Source organism: Penicillium hordei (assembly GCF_028827395.1).
Source record: "Penicillium hordei strain IBT 12815 chromosome Unknown utg000002l_segment0_segment0, whole genome shotgun sequence".
NCBI lineage: Eukaryota > Fungi > Ascomycota > Eurotiomycetes > Eurotiales > Aspergillaceae > Penicillium > Penicillium hordei.
The window spans coordinates 445,517-466,719 of NW_026623143.1; the positions used below are offsets into that span (position 1 = coordinate 445,517).

At 49.6% G+C, this 21,203-nt stretch overlaps 8 protein-coding genes across 8 annotated transcripts; 6 read left to right on the top strand and 2 right to left on the bottom strand.

Annotated features, from left to right (window-relative positions):
* Nucleotides 1-310: 310 nt before the first annotated feature.
* Nucleotides 311-2,360, top strand: N7537_003496 (arrestin (or S-antigen), N-terminal domain protein; the record flags this gene model as incomplete). The annotated part of the gene is made up of 5 exons (XM_056894554.1): nt 311-523; nt 599-712; nt 771-983; nt 1,040-1,600; nt 1,653-2,360. 5 exons carry the CDS (start codon nt 311-313, stop codon nt 2,358-2,360), a joined length of 1,809 nt encoding a protein of 602 aa, XP_056754302.1.
* An 829-nt stretch (nt 2,361-3,189) lies between these two features.
* On the bottom strand, nt 3,190-3,978 carry N7537_003497 (uncharacterized protein; the record flags this gene model as incomplete). Its single annotated transcript, XM_056894555.1, has 3 exons — nt 3,190-3,382; nt 3,442-3,569; nt 3,880-3,978. 3 exons carry the CDS (start codon nt 3,976-3,978, stop codon nt 3,190-3,192), a joined length of 420 nt encoding a protein of 139 aa, XP_056754303.1.
* A 626-nt stretch (nt 3,979-4,604) lies between these two features.
* On the top strand, nt 4,605-8,868 carry N7537_003498 (uncharacterized protein; the record flags this gene model as incomplete). Its single annotated transcript, XM_056894556.1, has 3 exons — nt 4,605-4,957; nt 5,017-7,470; nt 7,518-8,868. The coding sequence occupies 3 exons, from the start codon at nt 4,605-4,607 to the stop codon at nt 8,866-8,868; spliced, it is 4,158 nt and encodes a 1,385-aa protein (XP_056754304.1).
* Nucleotides 8,869-10,460: 1,592 nt separating this feature from the next.
* Nucleotides 10,461-12,475, top strand: nfr1 (putative AIF-like mitochondrial oxidoreductase (Nfrl); the record flags this gene model as incomplete). Its single annotated transcript, XM_056894557.1, has 3 exons — nt 10,461-10,683; nt 10,759-10,951; nt 11,236-12,475. 3 exons carry the CDS (start codon nt 10,461-10,463, stop codon nt 12,473-12,475), a joined length of 1,656 nt encoding a protein of 551 aa, XP_056754305.1.
* A 218-nt stretch (nt 12,476-12,693) lies between these two features.
* N7537_003500 (DNA-directed RNA polymerase I subunit RPA43) lies at nt 12,694-13,854 on the bottom strand (the record flags this gene model as incomplete). The annotated part of the gene is made up of 1 exon (XM_056894558.1): nt 12,694-13,854. One exon carries the CDS (start codon nt 13,852-13,854, stop codon nt 12,694-12,696), a length of 1,161 nt encoding a protein of 386 aa, XP_056754306.1.
* A 299-nt stretch (nt 13,855-14,153) lies between these two features.
* Nucleotides 14,154-15,348, top strand: N7537_003501 (J domain-containing protein; the record flags this gene model as incomplete). Its single annotated transcript, XM_056894559.1, has 3 exons — nt 14,154-14,198; nt 14,260-14,784; nt 14,845-15,348. 3 exons carry the CDS (start codon nt 14,154-14,156, stop codon nt 15,346-15,348), a joined length of 1,074 nt encoding a protein of 357 aa, XP_056754307.1.
* A 1,056-nt stretch (nt 15,349-16,404) lies between these two features.
* On the top strand, nt 16,405-17,288 carry N7537_003502 (uncharacterized protein; the record flags this gene model as incomplete). The annotated part of the gene is made up of 2 exons (XM_056894560.1): nt 16,405-16,796; nt 16,883-17,288. 2 exons carry the CDS (start codon nt 16,405-16,407, stop codon nt 17,286-17,288), a joined length of 798 nt encoding a protein of 265 aa, XP_056754308.1.
* A 1,063-nt stretch (nt 17,289-18,351) lies between these two features.
* Nucleotides 18,352-20,682, top strand: N7537_003503 (uncharacterized protein; the record flags this gene model as incomplete). The annotated part of the gene is made up of 6 exons (XM_056894561.1): nt 18,352-19,133; nt 19,192-19,418; nt 19,470-19,600; nt 19,654-19,900; nt 19,957-20,469; nt 20,552-20,682. 6 exons carry the CDS (start codon nt 18,352-18,354, stop codon nt 20,680-20,682), a joined length of 2,031 nt encoding a protein of 676 aa, XP_056754309.1.
* Nucleotides 20,683-21,203: the final 521 nt, after the last annotated feature.

Here is a 21,203-nt window from a genome sequence, read left to right on the forward strand (position 1 = left end):
GACCTCTAGCCTTCAATCCTGTAAAAGTCCCTGATTATGCTGGAGACTGACTGTGGCAGTTGCATATTGCTTGGCAATCAGTTGATCCCGCGAACGCTCAAAACGTCATTCGGGGATCTTTCGCATATAATCCACATTTCCCCCCTCATCTCACAGGCCCACATCTCGTCCTGAGATTGCCTTACTTGCATCTTCCAACAGCTTAATACTTGTCGCATTGTTTTCCAGCGACCGTGTTTCCCCCATTTGACCTTCGAACGTCGGCACCAACCGAAGTGAGAGCCCCGCCAGGGCCCGGGCGCCCGCCGCCATGTCCGCAAATATCGTCTTGGACAGCCGTCACACCCATTATACAAACCTGGACTTCCTCAAGGGCAAGGTTGTGCTAAAGCTACCGACGGAAGCAGCCATTGGGGCCATTCAGGTTAAACTGGAGTGCGAGAGCCGCACTCGTCTATCCGGTCCCAAGAACCCCCAAAATGTGCACTCGGACAAAAAGCGAACGGAGCTTGAGGTTCACAAGGTGAGAGGATGTGGTTTATCGTACTTATCGGCGAGATAAATATGGACGGGAACATTGGTTAACGAACGAATGCAGATATTGTACAAGGTTGCTACCGTCTTCCCGACACCAGGTGTGATGCAGAATGAGTCCCCTGCGCCTACATATACCTTTGCCGCAGGGTCATATGAGTACCCTTTCGAATTCAAGGTAAAGAATCTAAAGAGTCTTTTCTATGGCAATTAGAACACTTTTAACGCTTTACTAGTTCCCCTTCAATAATTCATGCAGCAGCACCAACAGCATGCTCACCAATCTAAACTTCTCCGGGTTGAAAGTTGAGGTGGCTAAGGACACCAATCGACACGTCAGAAAGACTCTCCCGCCATCTTTAAGCGGGTTCCCGGGCGTAGCAGATATTAAATACTTCGTCAAGGCGACAGTCATCCGGCCGCAGTTCTACAAAGAAAATATCAGATCGGTAAGTGATATGCTCAGATAATACGCGATTATCGCACTCGCTAATTGGCTTCTTAGATTGTGCCCCTTAATTTCCTTCCAATTGAGCCACCAAGAGTCGGGAATCCCAATGAGGAAACCTACGCCAGGCGGCAACACCAATTCTCCAAAATCCATATGGCATCTAAGAAAAAAAGTATCTTCTCGCGGGGATCTTCTTCTACACCCCGAGAGTCATATGCAGAGCCTCCTCGGGTGTCTGTGGATGCTCGACTCCCCAACCCGTCTATTCTCACTTGCAACGAACCTGTCCCCCTCCGTCTCCTCGCCAAAAGGCTGAGCGAGGGACCGGACGCAATCTTCCTTCAGATGTTGCAGGTGGAACTAATATCATACACAAAAATTTTGGCTCATGATCTCAACCGCACTGAAATTAACTCATGGGTTATTATGAGCCGCAGCAATATGAATATCCCGTTAGGCAAGCCAGGGGACCCTGTAGGCACTGATTGGACTATTGATCCAACACTGTGGAATCGGTATCCCTTACCTAACTCGGTGGCGCCGTCCTTTGAGACATGTAACATTGAAAGATCTTACGAGCTGGAAATCCGAGTGGGCTTGACCCATGGATTCCAGGTATGTTGAATCACCAACCCCTAGAGTTGTCTCTTGGCTGACCATGGCATAGCCTCAACTTATTGTCCTGCCCCTGCGAATGCCAGTCAGAGTATTCTCAGGAATCGCTCCTCCACAGGCCCTCCTGGATGCGATGGCCGCTGCATCACTTCAGCCATCATCGTCGTCCTCTAAACAGAAACCCCAGCCCAGCTTGCCAGCAGAGAGGGGAGGCAGCCGACCACCCATGCCACCACGGCCAACCGGCGAGCCTGTACCAGTCAATTCTGGAGACGTATATGATGACGCACCACCCAGTTACGAGGATACTATGGGAGACCACTTGAGTCCAGTGGATGGACCACGCCGCGAGTATCACCCACCAGACGCCTCATCACAGCACACAGTAGAATCTGGAACTGATTCCAAGTCCGCAGCCCAACCGGGTAAGGCGCTTGAGGATGAGCCCGCGGCAGAAGGATCCTCGGCGCCTCGTCGAGACAATCGTGCTTCCACAGAGTCTTTCGACATGCTACCTACCACACCCCCGGAGTCACCATCTGGATCGCCTCCCGCATCCCCCGTGAGACGTCCCGCGAGCATGATGAAACTTCCTCGGAACACCGTTGATGAAGAAAGCCCGCCGCAATATGAGCCTGTTGCGGGAAATCAGTTGAACGTCCCTCAAGCTGTGCAACGCCAGCCTTCACGGAATAACCTTCGCCCCATGAACTTGGGTGTTCCTAATCGGAAGCCTGTACCGCGAAGTTCAAACCCTTGAGGCTAATTGACTCAATAGGTGGTTTGATTTCACTAATTTGGTCATGTTTACTCCTCTTTCACGCTCAGTGTTCGGGTTTGAAATAAATTGGAGCTTCATAGTACTTTGCCAGTGGTTATTCCCGCACTCATGGCATTACCCATCAAACAAAATGCATTATTGCTACCTTCGAACTCGATACCCCATCAAATTTCAGTGATGAAAAGTGTTTTTAATATCTCTTGTTCTTGAAATTCATCCTTGGTCTATGGAGGGGTTAGTGTCTAAGGGATCTTTAATTGAACTCATCGGGTGTAGCGCCTGTTCGATGCGATAATTTGTTGAAATACACTTAGTCTGAAGAATGAGCCCAATTCAATGAAGCCGATATCATTCAGTGTGCATCAGGCCAGTACAGACATAGGTTTTTTTTACGGGGATATCTCACACATGATATCCATTTCCCGTTTATCAATGTAAATTATCGGGTATGCTACTTAGAGTGGTCACAGTGATTGTTTCTTGACCTGGTCTAACACTGTATATTTTCTTAAAGCTTCGTCACATTTCGGCCCAATGGATTTCACACTCCCCTGCAAGGTACAACGGCCGCCAGCAAGAGGTCGACATATCCTTTATTTCAAGGCAATCAGAAGGGGATACCACAAGGCTACCGGTACTATGATATTGTGGGAGCCAAACTTCAAGAGCCAAAGTTTTCAGTATATATGCCCACGTAGGTGCTATGGCTATGTGAGATAAAGACCATATAGTTTGAACGCACCTTATCCCAAAGTCAAAGTTAATAATCAAAGGGGCAAGAAAAGTAGCATTCGTCATATCATAGCGCTCAGTGTGACCAAACCTCCTGCAACACCCAGCCGTTCTCATCTTCCTTCCAATCTGCTTTGTTTCTTTCGATGCCTGGCATAAGAGCACCGGGGTTCCGGTCTGGGGGGGCAAGTGCAAATCGATAAAAGAAGCGATCTTGCCACTCCTGCGGTTCGTCAGGACGATATGGGAATCTAATCCCGGAGATGTGCCTATAGAGTGTTAGATAATACTCCCCTATTTTGAAATATAGGTGAATACCCGACGAAACTTGTCACGGATGGCCTCTCTCTCGTTGAAGGGCCGAAGCCGGAATTTGAGATGATCAAAGGAATCGCCAGGAACTTTCTCCCAGACAACATAGGTAACAAATCCCCCAGGAACTAGGTCGTCTTCCTTCTGCTTGCTTTACTAATAGCCCCGTAGTCTCGGGACGACCTCACATCCGTGTATCAGGAAATACTTTAGGGCGATCAGTTCTCGGTTCTCTGGTTCCTCGACAGCCGGCTAGCCCCAAGGCTTGCCTTCTTAAATTCGGTACCAGCATTAGGTACTTGTTGGTGGATGCGCATGAAGGCGAACTTGGCTTCATTGCCGGGACCGGCGGGACGACAAAGGAACTTTGCTACAGTGTCTGAGACTCCAATACCATTGCTGGCATCTTTTGGGATCAACCGATATGGATCCTCTTCAGCTTCTCAACAATTACCCAGGTCTGGGCGGGGAAGTGAAACACCTCTTCGGTAACAGCATCAAGCGTCATCTTAGTCCCATCAAGGTCGGTGAGGTATTCGAATTGAGATGTCATGTTGGTTTTACTATTAACGTGATGAGAGTATCCTTGGTGAGGATGTGTAAGAGAATCAATGGCTGAGGTGCGGGAGGAAAACGTTTACAAGTTCCAGATCCTCTATTACTAGAAATTACTACATACTTAGTTAGGTAATTAAGTAGAGTTAGTTATGTATGAATAGGTTGATGCAATCAGAAGGCACCTGGGCATCTGCCCAGTCTAAGGTTATACATAGAAACTGTCGATTTGCAGATTTTTAAACCGTTTTCTTCTATAGCTATCTACAGCTAGATACAACTGGGGGAAATAGACATCTGAAAAGACATCGAAAAAGACTACCGAAAAAGACGTCGCAAGGCATAAGATGTATATAAAAAGGAACATGATGTGCGCTAATCCAAAAACGGCTAGCGCATCCTCCACGCGGATTGAGCTCTGCTTTCTTCTTCCACAGCTCATGTCCAATCCTATGGGCATCTGTCCTCACATTGTATCTTAATCAAAACTCCGTTAGACCAGATCGGACTTGATTAACCCCGCACCGAAACATTACCGAGTACTCGACTTGAAATCTCCCAACAGCAACACGAAAAAAGTCCGTTCACCGCGTCAATGATTTAGCTCGCGACTGACCATCCACCATGCGTCTCCACCTTGTTATCTCACGGCATGGCCTGCCGGTCACGCGCATTCTCTGGACGACGACTTCGTCTACTTCTGTACTAGGCGAGTATGGGACTCAACGCCCGGCATCAACAGCAGCTGTCGCATCGTCTCGCACCCCGAACATCGCCTTCTCGAATGGCGGGTACACGGTTGCACAACTACTCGAGGATGTGAATGAAGTTGTGCCGCTAGAAACAGAACCAAGTATCTTTGACGCGGAATTCAGTGGCCAGTGGGGATTGGAAGATTACGTCGTCGAAGTTGCTGGCTCGGAATGCCTTCATTTTATGGAGGTTGATGGGTTGCTCCGAGATGGAGACGAAGTTGTGTATGTGCATCTAATGATTGTTCTAATACTGTACACTGAACTAACTTCTCACCTTCTAGTATCCGCGCCCTTCAATTAGCAGATCTTCGGACCAGAAGGCTCTGTGGTCGCCACCAAATTACTGCCGAGGGCAAGCATCTGATCGACGGCGTGCCTTTTGGGTCACCGTTCCTGAAAAGAACTACCTCTACGCGACCTGCAATTACCATACCCCCAAGGAAGAAACGACGCACGGTTTTCTCTGGCTGGGAGCACGCTCCAGAGTTTGTGGCCGACGAAGTACATGCCGACGAGGAAGGTGATGGAGAGTGGCTTCCGCCTCCAAACACCGGGTTCGGAAAGGAACTTTCTATTGTGCCTCCCGAGCATGAAGAATCTATGGCCACTGTTATTCGCCATCCTGTTGACCACACTGCGGAATCTGACAGTGAAGCGGACATGTCTGAGATGCCTGAAATCGAGGAAGATGAATTAGAGAGCGAACTCCAAGCGCTCAAAGAGGACTTTGAAGAACCTTCTCAATTTGTTGACATCAGAAACCAGACTCGGAATGCCAGTGGGCACCCACTACGTGCTACCTCGATAGTAAAGCGACCAACTTCCAAGGGTTCACTTGCAGCTGCCTCATCTCTTTCCAGCAAGCGGTCTCGCGCAGAAGACTCATCCCCCAGGACATCCAAGGCTGTGAGGTTCAACAAGGGAGATGAGCAGGAGGACGAGGATATGCCTGATCTCCCACAAGTTCCCCAGGTTCCGCAGGCGCCACAGGTGGAGGAAAGTGCTGCTGAAACTTCTGACTCTGATTCATCCGACTCGTCTGCGTCTTCCTCCGATAGTGACTCCGATGATGATTCCGATGATGATTCCGATGATGATTCTTCGAGCGAGGTGGAGCCAGCGGCAGAGGCACCTGATTCTGATTCTGATTCATCCTCAAGCTCCGAAGATTCCGATTCATCAGACTCGGATTCCGAAGAGGAAGCCGCCGCGCCTGTCAAAAAAGTGCAACCAGTTTCTGTGGGCGCTCCTGGTGAAGGGTCCATCCGCACCAAAAAGAGTAACAATCGTATCAAACTACGCCGCCGTTTATCAAAGCTCAAGGAGCTTGGTGCTCTCCCCGAAAAAGCAGGCTTCGATGCATTGCGGGAGTGGGAGAGCAGCCACGGAGGCTGGCATACTCCGGAACAATACCTTAACCCGGAGCCATTTGTGAAACCCCAAGAACCTGTGGAACCGGAACAGGTATCTGCTGAATCTTCTAGCAAGAAGCAAAAGAGAGAAAAGAAAGAACGGGATCAGAAAGAGTTCGAAGCCAAGCGCCAGAAACTGCTTCGCGATCTTGCCTCGGGTAATGGTGTTGATGTAACCGAGACCTCGGAGAAGGAAAATGTCCCACCTGCCGCATCTGCCGTCGGAGAGACCCCTGTTTCACAAGAAGTGCCCGGCAAAGACCAGCCGGAGCAGGAGCCTTCGAACCGACGTACCCTGGACATAGCTAGCTCACGACGCATGCTGTTTGGGTCTCTCGGAATGCGAACCCCGAAGACCAAGGAAGACGAAGAGGAAACACGGAGAAAGCTCGCTGCCAAAGCTAGTGCATGCGGGCGCCGAAACAAACCTTCTAAGCAAGACACCCAAGAAGAGACCGACCAGATGCAAGAGGACGAAGATGCGTCCGACATTGATTGGCAAAACAAGCTTGTCATCCGTGCTGTCGAGTGTCTCTACCCCCAAGTTGATATGACCGCGCCTCCTTATCCTTTTGTTCAACGTTGGGACCAAGAAGCCAACGCATTGATCCGTGAGCTCAAGGGCCCCAACAAGAAACGGAAGAGAAAGCAGCGTGTTCAGGTCTACGAAGAATATGAGGAACAGGAGGAACACGATGAAAATGGGAATTACTACGGCCATGATGAGCAATACCAAGGCGGAGATAACCAAGCCAATCATGAGGGTCATTACGAAGGTGAGGCCGATCCGCATTATCAGGGTCATTGGGAAGGCGAAGCTGCCCCCTACTATGAGGGTCATTATGCAGGCGAAGCTGAAGGAGATCAGATGAATTATGACGATGCTCCTGAACCTGAAAAATCTACCTTCGATGACCTACCTGCGATCCCTGCCGACATAAGTTCTGTGCCTGATTTGGCCGAGAGCGAAGTGAAGGTCGGCGCAATCATTGCATTCCGGCAGCTAGACATGTCCAAAGCCACGAACTGGCAGCCTCAGATGTCTGAGTACCGAGTAGCTGAGGTGCGCTCTGTTAAAGATCATGGAGTGATTAATGTACTACTGGCCAAGCGAGACCGAAAGCCCCGTTCAGCATCCGAGTATGACTACGAGCCCCGTCAATTCAGCAAGTTTGAAGTACCAGACCTAGCAAATGACGAGGGAGAGGACGACGGCTATCGGGAGCTTGCCTTTGCGGAACTCAGCGATCCGAAGCTTCTTCAACCCGCAGCACAGTCGGGTGCTGAATCTGAGGACCAGAATAATACTCGAGAAGGTAGCATGTCAGTGAAATAAACTCTGATTGATGGCTCATGCTTACATGTCCAAGTGTCTCTGTAGTTCAAGAATCCGTACCGAATGCTCAACCAGTCCTTTCTGAGGAAATGTACCTTGACGACACAACCTTTGTCACCATTGGAAATGAAGTCAGCAGTCTTGAGTCCCCGCGTGAATCCCCGGGAATGCCCGATGAACCTATCCAACAAACTCCTGGCAGAGGTGTGCCGCAGATCCAAGTCCAGAGAGGGTCTGATGAGCGCAGTATTACACCTCCAATCCCTTCGCCTTCTTTCACTGGATTTCACTCTGCTCGATCCTGGCAGCAAATGACCCCTGGTGTTGAGCTCAGTCGCGAGCTTGAAGGCCATACTCTCATCGGAGGAGAAACGCCATCTGCTTTAGTCGGCCGGGACGAGGATCCTTCCGCGATGTCATATGCTTCTGCAAATCAATCCTTTGCCGATGATCCTGAGGACCAAGAAATGTCTGACCTTCAAGAGCATGAACGCCAGGTTGTTAAAGAAAATCTCGTGCCGCCTGGCGAGTCGGGGGAGAGCGGTCCTCAGTCTGGTTCACTCTTGTCCACCATTGACCGTAATGGTAACGATGGTGCGTCTGATTCTGACTCTCTGTTTGTGAAAAGAGATACGAGGAAAGAGAAGGAAAATGCGCCTCCCAACAGCTCTTCTGAATCGTGGAGAGGTCTTTTAAACAGATTAAGGAATGGTCCATCGGAGCCAGGCGATTCACTCGTCACGAGCGATGCCGACAACAACAAAGACGACGGCAACAACAACAACAGCGAAGACAACGACAGCGACGACAGCGACGACAACGACGATGACGACGACGACGACAACAACAGCGAAGGCGACAACAATAAAGACAACAACAGTGAAGGCAATCAGAGTCCCGAGCGGTTGGAAGACAGTGTACAGCACTCCTACCTGGACCTCAATTTCTCACCACTTGACTCCCCACGAGTATCCAATTCGCGCTCTCCCAACCCACCAATGAGTGCCGAGCAGGATGCCCAGTCTCAAAAACAAGCCTCATTCCCTTCGGCATTTGAAACGGGGTCCCCCGCCGCATCTACTCGCTCCAAACTTTCCCAGCGGGTGCATGAATCCAAATCCACCTCCCAAATCCCCGCCTCCCAGGCATCCGAAGTGATCGACCTCACTTCCAGCCCACGTGAATCACCTGAACCCAGCATCTCCAATTCGAACCCATCACAGCGCTCCAAATCTGCAGTGTATGGGAAATCGCAACGTGATGAGGACATTCCTCACTCGTCTGGACGTCCACCCCGAGCTTCTACGGGGAGGCTCCAGCACCTGGTGGAAGTGAGTATTAGTCCTTCCAGTCAAAAGAAGAGACGCTCGTCGCGAAAGTTCTGAGATATGCTTTATGGATAGTTATCGAAGTTGAAGAGATATGGATGTACTGTTGGCATTTTACATTGTCTATATATGTATGGACGCAGAGCGATGGCGTCTAGGAACCTTGCACATTCATTTTATTCCTGGACATTATTCTATTTCGGCTGAATGTTAATACAATCTGATTATTCTGAATGTTCTTGCAGATGACAAACCCCTAGTGATGTCATGGTAGTTGTATAATTCAGCCTTGGAGGAATTATTTGACATGAAAAGTAATGAAACCGAGAGATATCTTTCTATCGGTGTTCAACGGTCTAGTTATTAAGGCAGGTGACTCCGGTTCGTTCGCGCTAAATGAAAACGGAGCCGTCGCGGATGTTTGGGACCGGTGCAACCATGTTGGGGTAGCTTTGACTATGCCGGATATCATAGATTCTATGAAGTCCAGACTTGATGCATCTATACCTCTGTACATCCCTTGATCACATTACTTTGTGGCATACACTATCCCTTCGCCCTTCGTCGCAAGACTTCCATGATTTGATCATACACTGTACCTTATTGCCCGCTCCCGCACCTGTCCAGCCATTGTCCTTTCAGTTGGCGCCCCAATCGAGTAGCAATTTGACCACAGCGTCATGCCTGTTTTTTGACTCCCACCCTAGCGATGTTCAACCATATCTGCCTTTCGGGTTGTAGTTGGCATTGGCTGTGCTGCTCAGCCGCATAGCATCATCTGATCTTGCAGCTGTCTGCTCATGGTGCGCGGGGTCCAGACTTCAAGATATACGTGTGTATACCATTCTGAGTATCGGACTGGATGGCTATGAAAGGGTCATTTGTTAGCTAGGGCATGTGAGGTCTGTCATTTACTATTTATTTATCTCGGGTACACATCTTTGCACCACAGTAAATATACAACCTATAAGGGGTAAAGATTGAATATTTAAGCATGTCGCTCTTAACAATTACACTCAATTCACCTTGTAATCTGTACTAATGATCTAGTATTAGTTGTCAACTAGACCATCTCGCTTCATTTACCTTTCAAGTTTGTAGTGCAGGCTAGTTAGATAGTGTATGGCTTCTAGGAACTTGCTGATTCATTTTTATTCGATATTATCTTTTTATCTTGGCTCAACGTCAATACTAAAACAAGATATTCTGACGAAGATCAATGACAAAACCCTGCCGGTGATTGGTTGGATTCATTTATCAAGTGATGTCATGGGAGTTTTGTATACTTCAGGTATATTCAACATAGATGTAACTCACATCTTCAAAGCATTACAGTCAATGGATTGAAAGAAAGAAATCAACATATTTAAGTAACTTCTTCTTCCATTTTCTCTTTTCTTTCCCCCTTTAACATGTACCGTCTAAGTCCATGGTCATCTCTCCAAGTATCCCGGCGGTGTAACTGTCTACTCTCGTCATTACGCCATATTCCTTCACCCCGCATATCCAGCTTACTCTTGACCTCCTCCTCTTCTTCTTCTTCTTCTTCTTCTTCTTCCTCCTACTCTACTATCTATTCGATATCTAGCACCCATTCATCTCCATTCAACTCAATCGAATCAAAGCGCAATCTATCCAATCTATCAAATATGTCTCAAGAATACAAACTAAAAGATATCTCCTCCTTCGCATCCCTCAACCCTCTAGACAAGATCGAGGCCGAAATCGAAGGCATTGAAGATGGGAAGGTTCTCCTCGTCAAGCTGGACGATAAAGTCCATGCCCTAAGTCCGCGATGCACGCATTACGGAGCACCGCTGAAGAATGGTGTTGTTACTGGAGATGGAAGGCTTACATGTCCCTGGCATGGAGGTGAGTTTCTCTTTGTTTGAATCTCCTTTGTTCAACCAAAAGAAAAGAAGAGCTAATAACATACTATATATACAGCCTGTTACAATGTCGCAACTGGCGATGTTGAAGATGCCCCAGCTCCCAACGCGCTGAACAAGTTCGAAATCTTCGAAAGAGAAGATGGTGTATACATCCTTGCCAAAGAGGAAGATGTTAAAGCAGGACAGCGCAATCCAGTTGTCAGATGTAGCGTGTCACAGCCGAAGGAGAAGGTTGTTGTCGTTGGAGGGTAAGTCAGACTTTCTTTGTTTTACCTCATTATTGTGCACGTTTCGCATGATACAACCCCCTGGTCAGTGTATATGTACGGATGGGCGGGCATTTGGCCAAGTGGTAGTCGTTGGCGACGATTGGCAGCATACCGCTTGTTTGGAACCCGCCCATCCTCAGCTCGAGTGCCGCTTGATCTCGAGTTGCCAGATCGTCCCCGCTTCATATCCCATACGTCCTATGCACATGTTTCTACATTACCTCTTATTCGGATAATTAGATACTCATACTAACACCAAACAGAGGAAGTGGAACTCTTGGCCTTATTCAAGCTCTTCGCGAGCTAAAATACCCTGGGTCGATCACAGTCATTTCCCAAGAGCCCGATCTAATCATAGATCGAACCAAATTATCCAAAGCTTTAATCACAGACCCTGCCAAGATCCAATGGCGTCCACGAGAGTGGTACGCCGAAGCCGCCATAGAAACCATCACAGATGAAGTGACAGCCGTGGACTTCGAACAGAAATCCATCTCCACCAAATCCGGACAGAACATCTCCTACACCAAACTGGTCCTAGCAACAGGCGGCGTCCCACGCAGACTCCCACTACAAGGCTTCAAGGGCGAACTAAACAACATCTTCACCCTCCGCACGATCCAAGACGTGCAGTCCATCCTCACAGCCGCCGGCCAAGAAAAAAGAAACATCGTGGTAATCGGCAGCTCCTTCATCGGCATGGAAGTCGGCAACGCACTATCAAAATCCCACAACGTGACGATAGTAGGTATGGAAACCTCCCCGATGGAGCGCGTAATGGGCACCCAAGTCGGCCGAATCTTCCAATCAAACTTAGAAAAAGCCGGCATCAAATTCAACCTCTCAGCAAACGTAAGCTACGCAACACCCTCCCCCTCAAACACCAACACTGTCGGTGCAGTCCACCTCAAAGACGGAACTACCCTCCCAGCCGACCTCGTCATCCTAGGCGTCGGTGTCCGTCCAGCAACCGACTTCCTCCGCGACAACAAATCCATAACCCTCGAAAAAGACGGCTCAATCAAAACAACATCCCACTTCCTCGTGCCAGGCTTGCAAGACTCCGTCTTCGCAGTCGGTGATATAGCAACGTATCCCTACCACGGCCCTGGTGCTGATGCTGGCGGTTCACCAGTCCGCATCGAACACTGGAACGTCGCGCAAAATTCGGGACGTGCGGCTGCGCGTGCCATCGTGCATGCGCAGCGTGGGCCGCTGTCGTCTTTGAAATATAAGGCGTTTATTCCGGTGTTTTGGTCAGCGCTTGGAGCGCAGTTGAGGTACTGTGGCAATCCGGTTAACGGGTATGATGATGTTATTCTGCAGGAGAAGGGGGAGGCGAAGTTTGTCGCATTTTATACGGCTGGGGAGACGGTGGTGGCGGTTGCTACTATGGGGGTTGATCCGGTTATGGTTAAGTCTGCGGAGTTGATGAGGATTGGGAAGATGTTGCAGAAAGGAGAGATTGTCAGTGGTGCAGATGTTCTAGCTGTTAAGGTCTGATGGTGATATTGAGATATGTGGGGGTTTTGAAGTTTGGATATAAATGGATAAGCTGTCGGAAAATAGTTTGAATCAAGTGTTTTAAATGTTCAATTGGCATATACACATTCGAATTCGAAACGGAAAATAAGAACAAGTAAACCGGAACGCCCATCCAGGATGTAGTCAACAGTGATGTATGATATCGGTGCTCATGCAGACATGTATACAGAGCGAATTTATTCGTCCTTGCTCTTCGACTTGGAAGACTTGGACTTCTTTTCTTTCTTCTCGGTCTTCTCCTTCTTGTCTTTCTTTTCCTTTTTCTCCTTCTTCTCCTTCTTGGGGCTGGCATCAAGATGCACATCCACAGTCGAGAGCTCCTGCACCGTCGACGCCGCCGGGACGTTCATCACGGGGATAGACCCAGAGACCTTCTGAGACGCTGGGAAGAAAGACGGAGGCAAAGATTGCCCCTGGCGTTCAGACTCAGAAAGCTTCTCCTCCTCCTCGACAGAAAGCATAGTGCCCTCAATACTGAGGAACCCACGGTCCCGCTCAGAACCGGGAATGACATCCACATCAACAACACGGAAGCGTACAGAACCACTCACGCGGTGTCCAGAAACAGACTGGAAGTAACCGGTGTGAGCGGACTCATCATCCTCCTCGCCTTCAATCGCGATCTCCTCCGCAGAAAGCGAAGCAGGCTTGAAACATTCCTTCTCGGCGTCGAAATCCGCCATATCTTTATCAGAGCCGGAGTCGTCATCGGTCAAAGCTGGCGCCTCAGCCTCCTCACCAGGAGGAACCCATTTCCAGTTCGAGGGCAGACGCTTGCGCTCAACGCCGACAGAGAACAAGTTGAACACTACAGCACCGAGGAATCCCTCCGACTGCACATTCACCCATCCATCGAGGGCCTGTCCGCGCTTCGGCCGGAACATCAGGAACGTAGCGGTCAGGTAGACGTACAAGACACCGTACTCGTCCGCTGTTGTGGCGAGTGTAAGCGGCTGCGGGTTCAGATCCGAGGAAGCGCGAGGATTAGCCGGCGGCTTGCTGGAGATCGAGGCATTGGAATAAGCCAAGACGACGCCCTTCAGCGGGGGGAAGTAGGTCAGGAGCAGCGGCGAGAGATGCTCAGCCAGCAGCGAAGCCAGCGCGTGCGTCGGCGAGATGGAGATGGGAGACAGGGGCAGGTAGAGGGTTGCTGTTGTGAGGGTGAAGGGAGACTCGGGATTTGAGTCTTGGATTTGTGGAGTTTTTGAGGATGGGGCTTGCTTTCGCTTTTTGGATGGTGATGCGGATGAGGATGCGTCCTTTTTGGATTTGCGTTTGCGTTCTGCGTCCGCTGTGCGCAGCGGCAGGTTGTCGATTTCCATTGCGTCAATTGCCATCGTGGAGGCAATTTGGGCGCTCCACGGAGCTTGTCGTGTCGATGTGGAGGGATTGAGGTGCTTCTTTTTTTTCTTTGGGCGTCGAGAACTTTTTTTTTTTTTCATTTGGCTTCTGGTATGACGAGAGGGGAAGGCGGTGGGGTTGGGCGGTGACGGGGCCTGACTATTTGGGGAACTGCTCTTGGGGGTCTTATTGTTGTAAACGCCAAGTGGCGCTTAGAGATCTATCTTTTATCTTTCTGGTTTTTTGTTTGCTATGGTGCAGTTGGGATTATTTAGGCGATATTGATTTACTCGACATGGCGTCGCTTTTGCCTTTCTTCGGATGGGCTTTTCTCCCCAATGTGAGTGGAGCGCGATGCGGAGCTATACAAGATGAGGAATGAAAGCTGATATGAATGACAGTATGCCACATCATTCTTACAAAGTGTCTACTATGGCATAACCATACGCGCGGGTGAACCCAAACCACTCCCCCAGACTCCGCGGTACGAGCGCCATCGTCGCCGTATCTTCATCTTCGTGATCACCAGCTACCTCCTCTACACGCTCTACGAGACCTTCTACCAGGTACAGCTTGCAGGCGATTACTACCAAGCCCTGGGTGTATCACCCTTTGCCGATGAACGCGCAATCAAGTCCCGATTCCGCCGGCTCGCAGCTCAATATCACCCCGATAAAGCTGGGCTGGACAGCGGGTCCGATGCTTACTTCCTGTACCTTCGACAGGCGCAGGAAACATTGGTGGACCCAGTGAAGCGATTTGCGTATGACCGGTTCGGGACAGATATGCTCGGGTGGGGCGAGCAGAAGACCATGCGCGACTTCCTGATGACTTCGTTGGTCAAGTCGATTGTTCCGCAGTATATCGGCGGGTTTATCACAACGCTTGTGCTTAACTGGCTATGGTGGGCGAATTGGGGCCGTTACGTGAGTGCACAATATAATTACCGAAAGAGTATCAATTGCACAAGCTGACTCCGTTGTTAGTGGCGATTCTACACATTCGCCGCAATGCTGACTCTCGAACTCGGCTTGATTACGCACCCCCAGGCTGTGTTCGTGCCTACCGCATACCTTCCCGTCGCGCTACAAGCTTGGCTCCCTAAAAACTCATTCTACCTCCTCCCTTTCCAGATCCTGACGCTAGCACGCCGCGCCTCTATCATGTTGCACATTTTCATCTCACAGGCCGCACCGCCCACCGCCAAAGTTGCCGGGAATGGGAATGGGAACGATAAGATATCGCCGCAGACTGTGCAGCGGATCGGAGAGTTGATCCAGTTGACGCGCAGCACAGATATGGAAGCGACGCGGACGCTGCAGATGGGTCTGGCACCCTTCCGTGGTGACCGTGAGAGTGTATCAACACTCCGGCGGGGTATGAAGGAAGGGCTGATCCTCGGCGGGGTGCGGTCCAGTCCTGAGGTGCAACGTGCCGTGGCACAAGTGGTTGAACGACGCAAGGCTGAGGGTGACAGTAAGCGCGATTGATTGGATTTTCAGGTGTAGACTTGAAACTAGAGGTCAGATGTTAATATTTACATATTTCAAGATATTATATCCATGAATTCTTTGTAATCGACAAGTGTATAGCTATTTTGTGCTTTATTCTGGACGATCCCTTGGCAGTCGCGTAATTTGGCAATTCTTTTTGGTTCACCCGTGGACTAATCGAAGTTCAAGTTTCCGAAGTGGCGACCCGTAGTGCCCGTACTTTGTAACGGGGCTTCGTGAGGGAAGACTCGTGATACCCTCACCAGATCTGTTGCGAATGGGTCCACCTGGACTTGATCTCAAAGAGATGTGAGGTTTCTCTGTTTGTAAAAGGCTTCAAGAAAAAAGAAAGAAAAAACAGGGCACATCTCTCGAGACATCATGCGGTCAGTGAGTTATTTTCGGGATGCAGCGGGTGGAATGAGATCCATCAACGGGTTAGGGTTGGGTTATTTGTAGATTGGAGATGGGTTAGGCTGTCGGTTTTCTGTCTAAGTAAAGAGGAAGAAATGCCTAGATGACTTTGAAGATCTTGAAGATCTTGAAGATGTTCAACATTCCAATGAATCACCAAGTCTCGAGAAGAGAGAGAAAGAAACGGAAAACGAAGTATATCAGTAATGTATTGTATTGTCACAATCGGGTATTAAGCTCTCCCCGTTGGTCCCGAAGTGGCTTCCAAGTTTGTAACATTCGAAAATGACCGTACAAGGCCGAAGTCCACACCTTCAACATATCCCCTGTGCTTCACCTTGAATGAGTTTTTCTACGATGAGAGGGCCCACGATCCCTTTTTACTTCGCCCCTTCCTTGTTTTTCCTTTTTCCCTTTTCCTTTTCCCTTTCCCCTCCCCTTTCCCCTCCTTCACTCCGGACTATGCCATCGACTACACATACTTCTTCTACATCTATAAGAGACGGGCGGTAGAGACACACGTCACGGTGAATTGCCTACACTTCCGTCACCAGAAATTCCCCTCTCGACCATCCAACCATATCCGGTACCCTCGCGCAATCCCGACCCCCCCATATCATCCATCATCCATCATCCATCATGCCCGCCGCCACTCCAAATGGTCGCTCTCGCGCTGGAGCTAAGAATTCATCCAACTCCTTGATGGTGGTTCTCAAGCTATCTGGGGATACCCTCCAGCAGTTTGCCAGCCCCAAGATCAGGCTCAGCCAAAATAATACCCCCAACATTAAAACCAACGACGACTCATCACCAGCTTCATCCTCCGAGCTCCCTCCTGTCCGTCCATCTTCTGCCGACAATGGCTCCGACGCCGACGCCATTTCTACACCTGCCACAGGGGCAACTGCAGGCGATACACCGCGTCGGAAGGGGGTTCCGGGTCCCAAGCCCGGCAACAAAAGAACAAAAGAACAAACCGACCCTACTGCAAAGTCACGGGGACGCCCTGGCCCCAAGAAGAAACCCAGACTGTAAGCAAACCTAACACATCCTCCAATGCAGCACCACAATGCCGAAAAAAGAAGAATACAATTAAATACTAACATATCTGTCTTAGTGAGGAAGGCGATGCTACGAAAATCCCGGCCGCGCAGCGTCTGGGACCAAAAGCCAATACGGGAGCCATCAATGCCGGTCTGCGCGCACTAGACCGCACCGGAGCTGCGTGTCGCAAATGGGAGCGCAAGCCCCTGCAGCTACGCAGCTTCACCGGCATTATGTGGCAACTCCCATCTTGGCGCACACCCAGTATTTCCAAGTCCGACGACTCGGTCGATGGCAAGGTCTCAGCGATGGAAAGTGGCGACAGCGACACCAAGCCCACACTCCATGCCCCCGGCACTGACACGGCCAATGGCAGCAGTGCAGTGCCCAGTGAGAAGAGCAACTCTGGAGATGGTGATATCACCCCTGCTTCTCATCTCGTGGAGCCCTCGTCGCCGGCCATTGCTATAACAGCTTGAATATGACTGTGATGAGTTCGGATGTGGTTTTCATGCTGTAATTATAGACTTTGCGTCTCTTCTCTTTCTTTTCTTTGTGTTTTATGTCGGATCTGGGTTTGGCGTCGGAAGAAGTGTTTAGGGCTAATGGCCTTTCTGTACGAAGGGCTTGGTTTTTTTTTTTTTTTTTTTTTTATGTACACGGGGTTGTTAGCTAATTTCACTCGGTATGTGTGTTCTGTATTATAGCCCTTTTTTTTTCTTCTTGTTTTTGCTGTTTATCAGCTATGTTTCTATCTTCTGTTCGGGGATCTTTGCTCTGGGAGCATAACGCAGTTAATTTGGCTCAAATTCTGGTTAAACTCGATGGTATAGGGCTATATGCTTGGATCTACCTAGGTACCTAGTACTTGGAGGTATACATCTGGACAAAGTCCTGGTCTGCCCGACTCCTAGTAGTACAGTAGCCGAGCTTTACTGTCCATGTCCACACTAGCTCGTGACATTATATTCTTCTCCCCTCTTTTCCTTCTTATCCTTACTCCGTATAATATCCGGATTCCCTTTCCCCCGCAATCTATGCAAGAGGATTCGTGATTTCTTCACTAGTTATTTCGCTATTACTAGGCTCTACGCGTCTCTTTTATTATAGAGTTTTGGATCTGACGGCTTCGTATTTCTCTTTCGATAGAATAGTGAGGTCGCGACGTGGTAAGATCTGCTGCTTTCGGACCTGTCACGCAACGATCTTCTGCCGTGAGCGCCTTGTTTCCACGCATTATCTTACTTATATTTTACTTTCCACGCACTTTTGTATCCAAACCAGATCTTACTCCCACGCACATTACCCACCTGGGTAGTCATCATGTACTGAGAGGTTGCTATATTAGCACGCACTTCAGACTACTATACTGGCCTAATACTTACTACCACGCACTTACAGTACCCCTCAACCTTAGTCAAAACGAAATCAACGAAATCAGAAGTGTGGAGAACCCCCCAAAGCCAGAAGCGAACAAACAGGAACGCAGAAAACGGTGGCCTTGATTTCATGGCATCATTTGGGGGGCGACCCGCGAACATCATGGCCGATGCTCCTTTCCCCCCATCCGGTGGAGCTCGAGCTCCAACCTCATACCCCAGCATCTCCTCCATCCCACGCCGCTCCTCCTACGCCTCAGTAGTATCTGGTAACGCATTTCCCCCAATCTCCAGTTCTTTCTCACATCTCCTCAACGACTCCCACCCAATCTTCTACCCCCCGTCCGGCAGCCGAGTCCACCGGGCTCCGTTCGGCGTGGATGCCGCAGACATGCACATGAACTCCGCCTGGAGAAAAACAGGTTCAGCAGAGTCACTTCCTCCCTGGTCTCGCAAATATGTCGGCTTTCTATGCTCGGCCGAATTTCCGCACGGCATAGGCCTCACCGACACCCCGGCCATCCTCACCCCATCCTACCTCCGCAATTCCCGCTACATCGCCCGTCTCGAGGCTGCTCACCGCGCTAAGATCGCTGCCCAACAGCGAGATCCCTCATCTGCAACATCCAATCCTCCCCTATCCGCCTCCTCCAGCAATGTCCACTTGCCCCGCATCGCCCCATCGCACCGCGGCATGACATATGAGATCATAGAGAAAGAACCGCCCGCCCCGGCCGATCCCCTCATGCCTTTGCCCACTCAGTGGAGTTCTGTAGACAAGTTTTCCGGTCTGGAATTGTCGAACGAGAACTTCGATGTGCGCTACACTGGTCCTATGCACAAGCATGACCATGAAGCTGCCGCCTTGCGCGCGGACCACCCTATGCCGCCGCAGTGCGGGATCTACTACTTTGAAGTGAAGATTGAGTCAAAGCCGAAGGAGGGGTATGTGAATCAGCTACTCGATGGATATTGATTTTCAGAGTTAACTGTTCTTTTCTAGTATGATCGGGATTGGGTTTTCTAGCCCCAAGGCGTCCGTCGAAAGGCTTCCCGGTTGGGAGACTGAATCCTGGGCTTACCATGGTGATGACGGGAAGTCGTTTTTTGGTGAGAGTCAAGGACAGGGCCGAGCATATGGACCGACTTTTGGTGCTGGCGATACAGTCGGATGTGGTGTCAATTTCTCTACAGGATCTGCGTTCTTCACTAAGAACGGTGTTTTCCTGGGTAGGTTTTTTTGTAGATTGTGATTGGGATATTTTAGGCTGATTTTGACAGGAAATGCGTTTCACGATCTGCGCAATACGAACCTTTTCCCGTCTGTCGGAATGAAGAAACTACCGCCAGTACATCTCAAAACGAACTTTGGACAGGAACCTTTCGTTTTTGATATCGATGGCATGGTCAAGGTCTGTGCTGTCCGCATTACACACTCAGAAGTTGTCAGGCTAATTCCTACTAGCAAGAGAGATTCAACGTCCTATCAGAGATTAACGAAACATCCACGGCTGGTCTCCAACCACCGTTGGACGAGTCGACACTTTTGCAAGAGTTAGTTGCGCAGTTCCTAGCCCATGACGGTTACGTAGACACAGCCCGTGCATTCGCACAAGAGGTGGCCACCGAAACACTGGCCCTACAGAACGGCCGTAATGAGCCACTGAAGAAATATGAGGTCGAAGAAGACCGTGAAGCCATCAACCGGAACAGTAAGTCTATACCTCTACATTCCTCCCAGCGCCAAGCCCCCGCTGACAGCCCATAGAAATCCGGTCCGCAATCCTAGACGGCGACATCGACAAGGCCCTCAAGCATACCAAAGCCTACTACTCCAACGTCCTAGAAGACCACCCGCAAATCCACTTCAAACTACGCTGTCGCAAGTTCCTCGAAATGATGCGACGGTCCAACGAACTCTCCGCAGCAACCGCCACGAAGCGCCGGGGCTCAACATCCTCCAACTCGCACGAGCACGCCGTCTTCGATCAGGAGATGGAGCTCGACGACGGAGATGGCGATAGCTGGGCTGCGGACGGCATGGACACCGAAGAGCCTGAGGTCGTCGCGCAGTTCAACCAGCTCCTCACGGAGGCAGTGCAGTATGGCCAGCAGCTGCGTGCTGATTACCCGACTGATGAGAATGGCGGTGATAAGAAGCTGCTGGACGATATCTTCTCATTGGTGGCGTATCCTGATCCGAAGAGGTCTGTGCATGGCCATTACCTCGATGCCGAGGGGCGGGTGGCTGTGGCCGAAGAGTTGAACTCGGCTATTCTTGGTATGTTGCTTGGTCTTATTTATTCTGTTTCTTTGTTTCTGTTTCTACTTACGAGCGACAACGCTAACTCGGTACTGCATAGTCTCATTGGGCAAATCATCTGCTGCAGCACTGGAAAGGCTATACCAGCAAACTGAAGTGCTGGTTAACGAGATCAGTGAAGACGGCGGCGCTGGGGCGTTTATTAATGTTCGGGATGATATTCTGCTTTGATTGGCGCTGGTTAGCTTCTTTTCCATTCTTCACTGATCTTCCTTTTTTTGTGAAGGGAGCTACCAATCTCAGATGCTTCATGTTGATTTAATTCTCTTTTCATGACTCTCTGCTTCCTTTTGCCCGGATTTTCCTTTTGTCAGATTAACTTGTACGTATCTCTTAGTCAGAATGATTGAGTCCCTTGGGGATTACTTTTGAATGTTCACTGGTGACTAATTCCTAATTTTTCGTCGTTTAATTAAACTTGAATATATCTTCAATTTCCCTAAAGAACCTCTTAGCTTATTATAATAATAATAACACCTCTCACCTCCTTACCTCAGTACTAGGAGCATTGTTGTATACAATTCTTTGTGACGTCAACTTCATTTCTATACTTAGAGGCGGTGAGACGCAGCAATATAAAAGCGGTAAGGCCTCGTCAACACTTGGAGGCTTATCTCATCCCAGCTGAATTTCGAGATCTCCGCTTTCTCAAATCAAATGGAGTTTGTGATAGTCTGTGTTACCTCGAAGCT